The sequence below is a fragment of the Hordeum vulgare genome, chromosome 3H, assembly GCF_904849725.1.
Source record: "Hordeum vulgare subsp. vulgare chromosome 3H, MorexV3_pseudomolecules_assembly, whole genome shotgun sequence".
Classification (NCBI taxonomy): domain Eukaryota; kingdom Viridiplantae; phylum Streptophyta; class Magnoliopsida; order Poales; family Poaceae; genus Hordeum; species Hordeum vulgare.
In genome coordinates, this window is record NC_058520.1 from 480,055,265 (window position 1) to 480,071,463 (window position 16,199).

A 16,199-nucleotide genomic window follows, 5' to 3' on the forward strand; every position below is an offset into this window, starting at 1 on the left:
TTGCATTCATTGACCAGAGAAGCGTGCCGATGGAAAAAATGTTGCAACGGCCCGCGCGCGCGAGAGGGCGACCGGCGCGTCGGTTCGGCCGGCGCGCGGGTGGGAAACGATTCCCATCGCCAAAGGAGGTGGCTACAGTCTAGCGTGCGTGTACGCTCGCTCTAGCCAAAACTGCACCGGAATACTACGGTACTACCCCTCCGTTCCAAAATAATTATTTTAACTTTATACTAGCTCTAATACAAAATTATACTCAGCTTAAAACATTTATTTTAAAATAGAAGGAATACTTTCTCTGTTCTTAAGTATAAATCTTTTTAGAAATTTTATTAAAAACAGAATAAATAAATTTATACTTTAAAATATATCTATATACATCTGTATATAACCCTCTAATGGAACTTAGAAAGAGTAATACATTTAGGAGCGGAGGGAGTAGCCCATATTGACTAAGGTACGTGTATGCCAGTTTTTTTCCATGCACACGTGACGGTTGACAAACCTCGTGTCATACTCATACATGAATCCACGAATCCACCAGCTCCCGTCCATACACTCGTGTCATCACAACAACAAGAAAAAGAACAATAAAGCCGTAAGGGCAACTCCAACGCACAATTAGTTTAGATTTCGTTCGTTTGGATGTGACTAATAAGCATGCACGTGCAACGCACGAATAATCGTACATCAAAAATTCCCTGCTCATATGAACATTTTGGTCACTAAATATATGTCTTTTATGCACTACGTACGGATGCATATAGACATTTTCATCCATATGTTATTTATATTCGAAAATTTAAAAAGATTTATAATTAGGAATGGAGGAAGTAGTCAAAATTGAATCAAATATTCCATAATATACAAATAAACATGATAGACACAGAAAAGGTAAAAAAAGAAAAATAAGAACATACTCCCGGTATAAAAGAAACCTCACCCACTCTCGTTATAAAAAATAACCTAACAATTTCGTGAAAAAAGAAAAACCTCACAATCTCACCCACCTCGTTTAAAAAAAAAGACACACCCGAACCACCCACTCGCCCCCACCCGATCCCCCCACACAATCTCACCCACCCCCCTCTCCCCACCCGATCCTATCCTCTCCTCTCAGTGCACACCACACCCTCTCCCCACCCAAACCTTATCCTCTCCTCGGCGACTCCGGTGTGCTCCTCCCATCAGATCCTCATCCGCCTCGCGCTCCCGGAGCAGCTCCGCGTCCGCTCCGTCTCCCGTCCCCTGTCCCACCTCATCTCCTCCCCGGACTTCCGCCGCTTCTACCACCTATCCTCCGTCTCGTCCGGCCACACCCCGGCTGCCGCGTGGCTCATTGTGTTCAAGAAGCTCTCGAGTTGCGCAGCGCGAGCCACGGCAGGATGCAGTCCTGGTGGTACATGTGGCTGCAGGGCATCTCCCGGGCCTCGTCGCCCAGCTCGAAGGCCTCCTTGCAGACAACGCAGTAGGAGTCGGCGCCGACGTGGCAGGCGGCGACGACGACGGTGGGCATGGACTCGACGGCGGCATTGGAGGCCGGCGGGTTGTCGCAGGGGCGGACGGCGCCGTAGCCGCCGGCCTCGATCTGGGCGAGCTGCTCGAGGAGGCGCTCGAAGCCGGAGCCCATGAGGAAGTCGGACATGCTCTCGGGCAGCGGGCGGAGGCCGGATCCGGCGCCGTCGTTGTAGAAGAGCTCGAAGCTGCTGGTGACGCTGGTGGCGTGGCCGGACGTCAGCGGGCGCGTCCGCGGCGGCGCGGCGTCGGACGAAGGATGGCGGGCGCGATGGCCCTGCGCGGCGGCGGCGCGTCCATCTGCTCCAGGAAGCCGCCGTCGCAGCCGGGACAGGCCAGCCCGGCGTCCCCCTCCGTGCGCACGAACCGCTCGCAGTTGTAGCACCAGTAGGACGGCGCCCCCGCCGCCACCGCCGGGCCGGCAGCCGTGGCCGCCCACCGATCCATCGGGAGTATACTCCAGTCGATGAAAGTATTATGGTCACGTATCCACGCGACAAAAGAACAGGTACTACGACGTGCTCTTAAGATCTGACAACCTGTCCCATTGCAGCATGATGTCAGTAGAGAGCTTGAAAAGCTAAAGCTTAAGTCTGTTGATGCATCTCTTCACGCAAGTCAGTGGTGTGGCTGCTGTCAAAAAGGGTGAATTTACCAGTTCAGCAGAAATGTTTAAATCATCTTACCTCTGATCCTTATTTATGTGTATCAGGTGAATGAATTAGCTGCGAGACGCCTGGAAGTGGAAGCTTAGTTAAGTCAGATCCAGGCCACGGTGGATAATGCTACAACATCATTCTCAGAGTTCACTTGGGAAGAGATTGATAATGCAAGGTCATGCAAGATCGGAATTGGGTCTAATGGAACGGTATACAAGGGCCATATCAATCACTTGGATGTAGCGATAAAGGTCCTTCATTCTAATGATAGCACCAGTACCAAGCATTTCAACCAAGAGGTATTATTTATTCCTGAATTCATCCTCTTCGAGCGCGGCTTTTTGCTAGATTATTTCATCTGCCTCGTGATTTCTGATTAGTATTTATGATCTTTGAGCTCGATTTGAAGAGACCACGACAAAAGATCGATTATAATTAGTTCAGTGTTCTGACAGATATGTGTAGTTAGTCTTCCGAAGTTGGCAATCAGCGTAATGGAAGATCCATCAAGCGATAGTGGGCAATCAGCAAACGGCGCTGAGCCTGAGCTGGACCCCATGGAATTGTATGACAATGAAGAGAGCATATCCCATACTGTGGATGATTCAAATGGACAGTCTTCTATGGATGTTGACAGAAAACAACTTTCTGTGGATGCTGATATGAATGGGAAACCATCCTTGAATGGTGATGGTAAGGGAAAGTATTCCAAGTCACATGGAGAAGTTCCAATTGACATGAGCTTGGGAAGCCTAGAGAGGTTCTGCAAGGAAGCATCAAGGTCATTTTTTGATGAGGTTGGTCTGATTAGCCATCAGATAAATTCCTACAACGAGTTTGTCTCGCATGGGCTCCCGGAGCTATTTGATTCGCTTGGAGAAGTGACTGTCGAGCCAGGTTATGATTCCTCAAAGAAAGGAACTGTTGGTGGTTGGAGGCGTGCCGTCATCAGGTTTGGCAGAGAGAAACCGGAAAAGCCTGTATTTTGGTCTGGCAAAGATGATATTGATGAGGAGTCACTTAAGCTGAAGCCTAGACATGCTCGCCTCCAAAATATGACATATTCCTCCAAAATGGAAGTAGAAGTGCATATTCAGGTCAGCAGTCTTCATGTTCTTTATATTCTATAAATATCTACGTGATCGTAGCAAAAAAACGAAGCTGATGGTACGTGGTAGCAAAAGTCAAACGTAAGTTGTAACAAATATTTACGTGACATGTATGCAACTTTTTTAGTGAACGGTTGCAACAAAACATGATGCCGGTTGTAGCAAAAATTAACACGGTTGTAGCAAAAAGTAAAAAACATCGATTGTAATGAAAAATCCGACGAACAGAAGTTGCAAGCAAACGTATATGCAGCTTTTTTACTGAGACAAAAAATAGTAAAAAAATCCTTGCAGCAAAAAAACGCTGGTTGCAACATATTTAGACAAAAATGTTGCATTCATTGACCAGAGAAGCGTGCGGATGGAAAAAATGTTGCAATGGCCCGCGCGCGCGAGAGGGCGACCGTCGCGTCGGTTCGGCCGGCGCGCGGGTGGGAAACGATTCCCATCGCCAAAGGAGGTGGCTACAGTCTAGCGTGCGTGTACACGCGTTCTAGCCAAAACTGCACCGGAATACTACGGTACTACCCCTCCATTCCAAAATAATTATTTTAACTTTATACTAGCTCTAATACAAAATTATACTCAGCTTAAAACATTTATTTTGAAATAGAAGGAATACTTCCTGTGTTCTTAAATATAAATCTTTTCAAAAAATTTACTAAAAACAAAATAAATAAATTTATACTTGAAAATATATCTATATAGATCCGTATATAACCCTCTAATGGAACTTAGAAAGAGTAATACATTTAGGAGCGGAGGGAGTAGCCCATATTGACTAAGGTACGTGTATGCCAGTTTTTTCCCATGCACACGTGACGGTCGACAAACCTCGTGTCATACTCATACATGAATCCACGAATCCACCAGCTCCCGTCCATACACTCGTGTCATCACAACAACAAGAAAAAGAACAATAAAGCCCTAAGGGCAACTCCAACGCACAATAAGTTTCGATTTCGTTCGTTTGGATGTGACTAATAAGCATGCACGTGCAACGCACGAATAATCGTACACCAAAAATTCCCTGCTCATATGGACATTTTGATCACTAAATATATGTCTTTTATGCACTACGTACGATGCATATAGACATTTTGATCCATATGTTATTTATATTCGAAAATTTAAAAAGATTTATAATTAGGAATGAATGAAGTAGTCAAAATAGAATCAAATATTCCATAATGTACAAATAAACATGGTAGACACAGAAAAGGTAAAAAAAGAAAAATAAGAACATACTCCCGGTATAAAAAAAACCTCACCCACTCTCGTTACAAAAAATAACCTAACAATTTCGTGAAAAAAGAAAAACCTCACAATCTCACCCACCTCGTTTAAAAAAAACACACCCGAACCACCCACTCCCCCCACCCGATCCGCCCACACAATCTCACCCACTCCCCCTCTCCCCACCCGATCCTATCCTCTACTCTCAGTGCACACCACAGCCCTCTCCCCACCCAAACCTTATCCTCTCCTCGGCGACTCCGGTGTGCTCCTCCCATCAGATCCTCATCCGCCTCGCGCTCCCGGAGCTGCTCCGCGTCCGCTCCGTCGCCGGTCCCCTGTCCCACCTCATGTCCTCCCCGGACTTCCGCCGCTTCTACCACCTATCCTCCGTCTCGTCCGGCCACGCCCCGGCCGCCGCGTGGCTCCTTGTGTTCAAGAAGCTCCCGAGTTGCGCAGCGCGAGCCACGGCAGGATGCAGTCCTGGTGGTACATGTGGCTGCAGGGCATCTCCCGGGCCTCGTCGCCCAGCTCGAAGGCCTCCTTGCACATGGCGCAGTGGGAGTTGGCGCCGACGTGGCAGGCGGCGACGACGACGGTGGGCATGGACTCGACGGCGACATTGGAGGCCGGCGGGTTGTCGCAGGGGCGGACGGCGCCGAAGCCGCCGGCCTCGATCTGGGTGAGCTGCTCGAGGAGGCGCTCGAAGCCAGAGCCCATGAGGAAGTCGGACATGCTCTCGGGCAGCGGGCGGAGGCCGGATCCGGCGCCATCGTCGTAGAAGAGCTCGAAGCTGCCGGTGGCGCTGGTGGCGTTGCCGGACCTCGGCGGGCGCGTCCGCGGCGGCGCGGCGTCGGACGAAGGATGGCGGGCGCGACGGCCCTGCGCGGCGGCGGCACGTCCATCTGCTCCAGGAAGCCGCCGTCGCAGCCGGGACAGGCCAGCCCGGCGTCCCCCTCCGTGCGCACGAACCGCTCGCAGTTGTAGCACCAGTAGGACGGCGCCCCCGCCTCCACCGACGGGCCGGCAGCCGTGGCCGCCCACCGATCCATCAGGAGTATACTCCAGTCGATGAAAGTATTATGGTCACATATCCACACGACAAAAGAACAGGTACTAGGACGTGCTGTTAAGATCTGACAACCTGTCCCTGTTGGGTTACGTAGCATAAATTCAAAAACTTTCCTACGCTTATTCAGATCTTCCTATGGAGAGACCAGCAACGAGAGAGGGGTAAGAGCATCTTCGTACCTTTGAAGATCGCTAAGCGGAAGCGTTGCTAGAACGCGGTTGATGGAGTCGTACTCGCAGCGATTCCGATCTAGTGCCGAACGACGGCACCTCCGCGTTCAACACACGTGCAGCCCGGTGACGTCTCCCGCACCTTGATCCAGCAAGGAGGAGGGAGAGGTTGGGGAAGAAGTCCAGCAACACGACGGCTTGCTTTCGGTGGAGAGACAAGGTCTCCCGGCAGGGCTTCGCCAAGCGCCGGCAGAGAGGAGGAGGGAGAGGAGCAGGGCTGAGCCGAGAGAGAGAGAGATTTAACCGTGTCTCAAACAGCCCCGAACCTCATCTATATATAGGGGGAGAGGGAGGGGGCACAACCATTAGGGTTCCCACCCCTAAGGGGTGCGGCAGCCCTTAGATGGGAGAGGGGTGGCGGCCAGGGCAAGGGGGAGGGGTGGCGCACCCCTCTGGTGGGCCTTAGGCCCACCTAAGCTAGGGTTCCCCCCTTTCCCCTTTTTTCTGGTGCACATGGGCTGGGTGAGGGGCGCACCAGCTCACTTAGGGGCTGGTTCCCTTCCCCACTTAGCCCATCTAGCCTCCCGGGGTCGTTGCCCCCCTTCGGTGGTCCCCCGGGACCACCTTCGGTGTTCCCGGTGGTCCCGGTACGTTACCGGTGATGCCCGAAACACTTCCGGTGTCCGAAACCATCCGTCCTATATATCAATCTTTACCTCCGGACAATTCCGGAGCTCCTCGTGACGTCCGGGATATCATCCGGGACTCCGAACAACTTTCGATAACCTCGTACAACAATTCCTTATAACCCTAGCGTCATCGAACCTTAAGTGTGTAGACCCCACGGGTTCGGGAGACAGGCAGACATGACCGAGACACCTCTCTGGCCAATAACCATCAGCGGGGTCTGGATACCCATGGTGGCTCCCACTAGGTCCACGATGATCTCATCGGATGAACCACGATGTCAAGGATTCAATCAATCCCGTATACGATTCCCTTTGTCTGTCGGTATAGAACTTGCCCGAGATTCGATCGTCGGTATACCTATACCTTGTTCAATCTCATTACCGGTAAGTCTCTTTACTCCTTCCATAGCACGTCATCGTGTGACTAACTCCTTAGTCACATTGAGCTCATGATGATGTTCTACCGAGTGGTCCCAGAGATACCTCTCCGTCACACGGAGTGACAAATCCCGATCTCGATTCGTGCCAACCCAACAGACACTTTCGGAGGTACCCGTAGTGCACCTTTATAGTCACCCAGTTACGTTGTGACGTTTGATACACCCAAAGCACTCCTACGGTATCCGGGAGTTGCACAATCTCACGGTCGAAGGAAAAGATACTTGACATTAGAAAAGCATTAGCATACGAACAATACGATCTAGTGCTAGGCTTAGGATTGGGTCTTGTCCACCATATCATTCTCCCAATGATGTGATCCCGTTATCAATGACATCCAATGTCCATGATCAGGAAACCATGATCGTCTATTGACTAACGAGCTAGCCAACTAGAGGCTTGCTAGGGACACATTGTGATCTATTCATTCACACATGTATTATTGTTTCCTGTTAATACAATTATAGCATGAACGATAGACGATTATCATGAACAAGGAAATATGATAATAACCATTTTATTATTGCCTCTAGGGCATATTTCCAACAGTCTCCCGCTTGCACTAGAGTCAATAATCTAGTTACATTGTGATGTATCGAACACCCATAGCATTATGGTGCTGATCATGTTTTGCTCGTGGAAGAGGTTTAGTCAACGGGTCTGCAATATTCAGATCCGTGTGTACTTTACAAATATCTATCACTCCACTCTGGACATGGTCCTGGATGGAGTTGTAGCGGCGCTTGATGTGCTTCGTCTTCCGGTGAAACCTGGGCTCCTTGGCTATGGCAATGGCTCCAGTGTTATCACAGAAGAGTGTCATAGGACCCGACGCGCTTGGAACCACTCCAAGGTCGGTGATGAGCTCCTTCATCCAAATTCCTTCATGAGCCGCTTCTGAAGCAGCTATGTACTCCGCTTCACATGTAGATGCTGCCACGACTTCTTGCTTGCTGCTGCACCAGCTCACTGCCCCACCATTCAACACATATACGTATCCGGTTTGTGACTTAGAGTCATCCGGATCTGTGTCGAAGCTAGCGTCGACGTAACCCTTTACGACGAGCTCTTCGTCACCTCCATAAACGAGAAACATTTCCTTAGTCCTTTTCAGGTACTTAAGGATATTCTTGACCGCTGTCCAGTGTTCTGCATCGGGATTACTTTGGTACCTCCCTACCAAGCTTATGGCAAGGTTTATATCAGGTCTGGTACACAGCATGGCATACATTAGAGAGCCCACGGCTGAAGCGTAGGGGACAGAACTCATCTTCTCTCTATCTGCTGCCGTGGTCGGCGACTGAGTCTTACTCAATCTCATACCTTGCAAAACTGGCAAGAACCCTTTCTTTGAGTTTTCCATATTGAACTTCTTTAGTATCTTGTCAAGGTATGTACTTTGCGAAAGACCTATGAGGCGTCTCGATCTATCTCTATAGATCTTGATGCCTAATATGTATGCAGCTTCTCCAAGGTCCTTCATTGAAAAACTCTTGTTAAAATAGGCCTTTATGCTCTCCAACATCTCTATATCATTCCCCATCAATAATATGTCATCCACATATAGTACGAGGAAAGCTACAGAGCTCCCACTCACTTTCTTGTACAGACAGGCTTCTCCGTAAACCTGTATGAGCCCAAACGCTTTAATCACCTCATTAAAGCGAATGTTCCAACTCCGAGATGCTTGCACCAGCCCATAGATGGAGCGCTGGAGCTTGCACACTTTGTTAGCACCCTTAGGGTCGACAAAACCTTCTGGTTGCATCATATACAACTCTTCCTTAAGGTTCCCGTTAAGGAACGCTGTTTTGACGTCCATTTGCCAAATTTCATAATCATAAAAGGCGGCAATTGCTAACATGATTCGGACTGATTTCAGCTTCGCTACGGGAGAGAAAGTCTCTTCGTAGTCAACTCCTTGAATTTTTCAAAAACCCTTTGCGACAAGTCGAGCTTTGTAAACGGTTACATTACCGTTTGCATCAGTCTTCTTCTTGAAGATCCATTTATTTTCTATGGCTCGCCGGTCATCGGGCAAGTCCACCAAAGTCCATACTTTGTTCTCATACATGGATCCTATCTCGGATTTCATGGCCTCAAGCCATTTGTTGTAATCCGGGCCCGCCATCGCTTCTTCATAGTTCGAAGGTTCACCGTTGTCTAACAACATGATTTCCATCACAGGGTTGCCGTACCACTCTGGCGCGGAGCGTACCCTTGTGGACCTTCGCGGTTTAGTAGTAACTTGATCCGAAGCTTCATGATCATCATCATTAACTTCCTCTTCAGTCGGTGTAGGCACCACAGGAACAACTTCTTGCGCTGCGCTACTTTCCTGTTCGAGAGGGGGTGTAATTACCTCATAAAGTTCTACCTTCCTCCCACTTACTTCTTTCGAGAGAAACTCTTTCTCTAGAAAGGATCCATTCTTGGCAACAAAGGTTTTACCTTCGGATCTAAGATAGAAGGTATACCCAATAGTTTCCTTAGGGTATCCTATGAATACGCATTTCTCCGCTTTGGGTTCGAGCTTTTCTGGTTGAAGTTTATTCACATAAGCATCGCAGCCCCAAACTTTAAGAAACGACAACTTAGGTTTCTTGCCAAACCATAGTTCATACGGTGTCGTCTCAACGGATTTAGACGGTGCCCTATTTAAAGTGAATGCTGCAGTTTCTAATGCGTATCCCCAAAATGATAGCGGTAAGTCGGTGAGAGACATCATAGATCGTACCATATCTAATAAAGTACGATTACGGCGTTCACACACTCCGTTGCGCTGCGGTGTGCCAGGCGGCGTTAGTTGTGAAACAATTCCACACTTCCTTAGGTGTGTGCCAAACTCGTGACTCAAATATTCTCCTCCACGATCAGATCGTAGACATTTAATATTTCTGTCACGTTGATTCTCAACCTCACTCTGAAATTCCTTGAACTTTTCAAATGTCTCAGATTTGTGCTTCATCAAGTAGATATACCCATACCTACTCAAATCATCGGTGAGAGTGAGAACATAACGATAACCACCGCGAGCTTCAACGTTCATTGGACCACACACATCAGTATGTATGATTTCCAATAAGTCGGTGGCTCTCTCCATTATTCCTGAGAATGGAGTCTTAGTCATCTTGCCCATGAGGCACGGTTCGCATGTGTCAAATGATTCAAAGTCAAGAGACTCTAGCAGTCCATCAGTATGGAGCTTCTTCATGCGCTTAACGCCGATATGACCAAGGCGGCAGTGCCACAAGTATGTGGGACTATCATTATCAACTTTGCATCTTTTGGTACTCACACTATGAATATGTGTAACATAACGATCGAGATTCATCAAGAATAAACCATTCACCAGCGGAGCATGACCATAAAACATATCACTCATATAGATAGAACAACCATTATTCTCTGACTTAAATGAGTAGCCGTCTCGCATTAAGCAAGACCCTGATACAATGTTCATGCTTAAAGCTGGTACTAAATAACAATTATTAAGGTTTAAAACTAATCCCGATGGTAGATGTAGAGGTAGCGTGCCGACGGCGATGACATCGACCTTTGAACCATTCCCGACGCGCATCGTCACCTCGTCCTTGGCCAGTCTCCGCTTATTCCGCAGTTCCTGCTTTGAGTTGCAAATGTGAGCAACAGCACCGGTATCAAATACCCAGGAGCTACTATGAGCGCTGGTAAGGTACACATCAATAACATGTATATTGCATATACCTTTAACGTTGCCGGCCTTCTTGTCCGCTAAGTATTTGGGGCAGTTCTGCTTCCAGTGACCTTTTCCCTTACAGTAGAAGCACTCAGTCTCAGGCTTGGGTCCATTCTTTTTCTTCTTCACGGCATCTGGCTTACCGGGCGCGGCAACAGCTTTGCCGTCTTTCTTGAAGTTCTTCTTACCCCTGCCTTTCTTGAAACTAGTGGTCTTGTTGACCATCAACACTTGATGCTCCTTCTTGATTTCTACTTCTGCAGACTTGAGCATCGAGTACAACTCGGGAATGGTTTTCTCCATCCCTTGCATGTTGTAGTTAAGCACAAAGCCTTTGTAGCTTGGTGGGAGAGACTGGAGGATTCTGTCAATGATAGCATCATCCGGAAGTTCGACTCCAAGTGAAGTCAGACGACCGTGTAACCCAGACATTTTGAGTATGTGCTCACTGACAGAACTGTTCTCCTCCATCTTACAGCTGAAGAACTTGTCGGAGACTTCATATCTCTCGACATGGGCATGAGCTTGAAAAACTAGCTTCAGCTCTTGGAACATCTCATATGCCCCGTGTTGCTCAAAACGTCTTTGGAGCCCCGTTTCTAAACTGTATAACATGCCACACCTGACCAGAGAGTAGTCATCACTCCGCGCTTGCCAGACGTTTAGAATGTCCTGGGCTGCTGCGGGAGCGGGAGGGTCACCTAGTGGCGCATTAAGGACATAAGCCTTTTTAGCTGCTTCAAGGATGAGCTTCAGGTTGCGAACCCAGTCCGCATAGTTGCTACCATCATCTTTCAGCTTGTTTTTCTCTAGGAATGCGTTGAAGTTGAGGTTGACGTTGGACATCTACAATATTTGTAAAGACAACTTTTAGACTAAGTTCATGACAATTAAGTTCATTTAATCAAATTAAGTATGAACTCCCACTTAAATCGACATCCCTCTAGTCATCTAAGTGATACATGATCCATGTTGACTAACCCGTGTCCGATCATCACGTGAGACGGACTAGTCACCATGGTGAGCAACTTCATGCAGATCGTATTCAACCATACGACTCATGTTCGACCTTTCGGTCTCTTGTATTCGAGGTCATGTCTGTACATGCTAAGCTCGTCGAGTCAACCTAGGTGTTTTGCGTGTGTAAATCTGGCTTACACCCGTTGTATGCGAACGTTAGAATCTATCACACCCGATCATCACGTGGTGCTTCGAGACAACGAACCGTCGCAACGGTGCACACTTAGGGGAATACGTTCTCGAAATTTTAAGAGGGATCATCTTATTATGCTACCGTCGTTTTAAGCAATAAGATGTAAAACATGATAAACATCACAATGCAATCATATAGTGACATGATATGGCCATTATCATCTTTGCTCTTTCGATCTCCATCTTCAGGCATCGCATGATCATCATTGTCACCGGCGTGACACCATGATCTCCATCATCGTGTCTCCGTGAAGTCGTCACGCCAACTACTACTATCACTACTACTATGGCTAACCGTTAGCAATGAAGTAAAATAGTAAGCACATGGCGTTGCATCTCATACAATAAATTAAGACAACTCCTATGGCTCCTGCCGGTTGTCATACTCATCGACATGCAAGTCGTGAAACCTATTACAATAACATGATCATCTCATACATCATACATGCAACATCACAACTTTGGCCATATCACATCACATGTCAAACCCTGCAAAAACAAGTTAGACGTCCTCTAATTGTTGTTGCAAGTTTTACGTGGCTGATTTGGGTTTCTAGCAAGAACGCCTTCTTACCTACGTGACAGCCACAACGATGATAAGCCAAAGCTATTTACCCTTCATAAGGACCCTTTTCATCAAATCCAATCCGACTAGAGTAGGAGAGACAGACACCCGCTAGCCACCTTTATGCACGATGTGCATGTCTGTCGGTGGAACCAGTCTCACGTAAGCGTACGTGTAAGGTCGGTCCGGGCCACTTCATCCCACAATACCGCCGGAAAAGAATAAGACTAGTAACGACAAGCAAATTGACAAACCATCGCCCACAACTTTTGTGTTCTACTCGTGCATAGAATCCACGCATAGAAAACCTGGCTCGGATACCACTGTTGGGTTACGTAGCATAAATTCAAAAAATTTCCTACGCTTATTCAGATCTTCCTATGGAGAGACCAGCAACGAGAGAGGGGTAAGAGCATCTTCGTACCTTTGAAGATCGCTAAGCGGAAGCGTTGCTAGAACGCGGTTGATGGAGTCGTACTCGCAGCGATTCCGATCTAGTGCCGAACGACGGCACCTCCGCGTTCAACACACGTGCAGCCCGGTGACGTCTCCCGCACCTTGATCCAGCAAGGAGGAGGGAGAGGTTGGGGAAGAAGTCCAGCAACACGACGGCGTGGTGTCGGTGGAGAGACAAGGTCTCCCGGCAGGGCTTCGCCAAGCGCCGGCAGAGAGGAGGAGGGAGAGGAGCAGGGCTGAGCCGAGAGAGAGAGATTCAACCGTGTCTCAAACAGCCCCGAACCTCATCTATATATAGGGGGAGAGGGAGGGGGCACAGCCCTTAGGGTTCCCACCCCTAAGGGGTGCGGCAGCCCTTAGATGGGAGAGGGGTGGCGCACCCCTCTAGTGGGCCTTAGGCCCACCTAAGCTAGGGTTCCCCCCTTTCCCCTTTTTTCTGGTGCACATGGGCTGGGTGAGGGGCGCACCAGCCCACTTAGGGGCTGGTTCCCTTCCCCACTTAGCCCATCTAGCCTCCCGGGGTCGTTGCCCCCCTTGGTGGTCCCCCGGGACCACCTTCGGTGCTCCCGGTGGTCCCGGTACGTTACCGGTGATGCCCGAAACACTTCCGGTGTCCGAAACCATCCGTCCTATATATCAGTCTTTACCTCCGGACCATTACGGAGCTCCTCGTGACGTCCGGGATCTCATCCGGGACTCCGAACAACTTTCGATAACCTCATACAACAATTCCCTATAACCCTAGCGTCATCGAACCTTAAGTGTGTAGACCCTACGGGTTCGGGAGACAGGCAGACATGACCGAGACACCTCTCTGGCCAATAACCACCAGCGGGGTCTGGATACCCATGGTGGCTCCCACTAGCTCCACGATGATCTCATCGGATGAACCACGATGTCAAGGATTCAATCAATCCCGTATACGATTCCCTTTGTCTGTCGGTATAGAACTTGCCCGAGATTCGATCGTCGGTATACCTATACCTTGTTCAATCTCGTTACCAGTAAGTCTCTTTACTCCTTCCGTAGCACGTCATCGTGTGACTAACTCCTTAGTCACATTGAGCTCATGATGATGTTCTACCGAGTGGGCCCAGAGATACCTCTCCGTCACACGGAGTGACAAATCCCGATCTCGATTCGTGCCAACCCAACAGACACTTTCGGAGGTACCCGTAGTGCACCTTTATAGTCACCCAGTTACGTTGTGACGTTTGATACACCCAAAGCACTCCTACGGTATCCGGGAGTTGCACAATCTCACGGTCGAAGGAAAAGATACTTGACATTAGAAAAGCATTAGCATACGAACAATACGATCTAGTGCTAGGCTTAGGATTGGGTCTTGTCCACCACATCATTCTCCCAATGATGTGATCCCGTTATCAATGACATCCAATGTCCATGATCAGGAAACCATGATCGTCTATTGACTAACGAGCTAGCCAACTAGAGGCTTGCTAGGGACACATTGTGATCTATTCATTCACACATGTATTATTGTTTCCTGTTAATACAATTATAGCATGAACGATAGACGATTATCATGAAGAAGGAAATATGATAATAACCATTTTATTATTGTCTCTAGGGCATATTTCCAACAGTCCCATTGCAGCATGATGTCAGTAGAGAGCTTGAAATGCTGAAGCTTAAGTCTGTTGATGCATCTCTTCAGGCAAGTCAGTGGTGTGGCTGCTGTCAAAAAAGGGTGAATTTACCAGTTCAACAGAAATGTTTAAATCATCTTACCTCTGATCCTTATTTATGTGTATTAGGTGAATGAATTAGCTGCGAGGCGCATGGAAGTGGAAGCTTAGTTAAGTGAGATCCAGGCCAGGGTGGATAATGCTACAGCATCATTCTTAGAGTTCACTTGGGAAGAGATTGATAATGCAAGGTCATGCAAGATCGGAATTGGGTCTAATGGAACGGTATACAAGGGCCATATCAATCACTTGGATGTAGCGATAAAGGTCCTTCATTCTAATGATAGCACCAGTACCAAGCATTTCAACCAAGAGGTATTATTTATTTCCTGAATTCATCCTCTTCCAGCGCGGCTTTGTGCTAGATTATTTCATCTGCCTCGTGATTTCTGATTAGTATTTATGATCTTTGAGCTCGATTTGAAGAGACAACGACAAAAGATCGATTATAATTAGTTCAGTGTTCTGACAGATATGTGTAGTTAGTCTTCAGAAGTTGGCAATCAGCGTAATGGAAGATCCATCAAGCGATAGTGGGCAATCAACAAACGGCGCTGAGCCTGAGCTGGACCCCATGGAATTGTATGACAATGAAGAGAGCAGATCCCATACTGTGGATGATTCAAATGGACAGTCTTCTATGGATGTTGACAGAAAACAGCTTTCTGTGGATGCTGATATGAATGGGAAACCATCCTTGGATGGTGACGGTAAGGGAAAGTACTCCGAGTCACATGCAGAAGTTCCAATTGACATGAGCTTGGGAAGCCTAGAGAGGTTCTGCAAGGAAGCATCAAGGTCATTTTTTGATGAGGTTGGTTTGATTAGCCATCAGATAAATTCCTACAACGAGTTTGTCTCGCATGGGTTCCAGGAGCTATTTGATTCGCTTGGAGAAGTGACTGACGAGCCAGGTTATGATTCCTCAAAGAAAGGAACTGTTGGTGGTTGGAGGCGTGCCGTCATCAGGTTTGGCAGAGTGAAACTGGGAAAGCGTGTATTTTGGTCTGACAAAGATGATATTGATGAGGAGTCACTTAAGCTGAAGCCTAGACATGCTCGCGTCCAAAATATGACATATTCCTCCAAAATGGAAGTAGAAGTGCATCTTCAGGTCAGCAGTCTTCATGTTCTTTATATTCTATAAATATCTATGTGATCGTAGCAAAAAAACGAAGTTGATGGTACGTGATAGAAAAAGTCAAACGTGAGTTGTAACAAATACTTAAGTGACGTGTATGCAACTTTTTTAGTGAAGGTTGCAACAAAACATGATGCCGGTTGTAGCAAAAATTAACACGGTTGTAGCAAAAAGTAAAAAACATCGATTGTAATGAAAAATCCGACGAACAGAAGTTGCAACCAAACGTATATGCAGCTTTTTTACTGAGACAAAAAATAGTAAAAAAACCCTTGCAGCAAAAAAACGCTGGTTGCAACATATTTAGACGAAAAATGTTGCATTCATTGACCAGAGAAGCGTGCCGATGGAAAAAATGTTGCAATGGCCCGCGCGCGCGAGAGGGCGACCGGTGCGTCGGTTTGGCCGGCGCAAGGGTGGAAAACGATTCCCATCGCCAAAGGAGGTGGCTACAGTCTAGCGTGCGTGTACACGCGTTCTAGCCAAAACTGCACCGGAATACTACGGTACTAC

The 16,199-nt window shown here is 47.8% G+C and overlaps 1 protein-coding gene and 2 pseudogenes across 1 annotated transcript; 1 reads left to right on the forward strand and 2 right to left on the reverse strand.

Annotated features, from left to right (window-relative positions):
• Positions 1–1,342: 1,342 nt before the first annotated feature.
• On the reverse strand, positions 1,343–1,959 carry LOC123441891 (annotated as a pseudogene).
• Positions 1,960–4,951: 2,992 nt separating this feature from the next.
• LOC123441892 lies at positions 4,952–5,568 on the reverse strand (annotated as a pseudogene).
• Positions 5,569–15,053: 9,485 nt separating this feature from the next.
• Positions 15,054–15,692, forward strand: LOC123441893 (DNA-directed RNA polymerases IV and V subunit 2-like). Its single transcript, XM_045118074.1, has one exon. It carries the CDS (start codon positions 15,057–15,059, stop codon positions 15,690–15,692), a length of 636 nt encoding a protein of 211 aa, XP_044974009.1. The 5' UTR covers positions 15,054–15,056.
• The last annotated feature ends 507 nt before the right edge of the window (positions 15,693–16,199 follow it).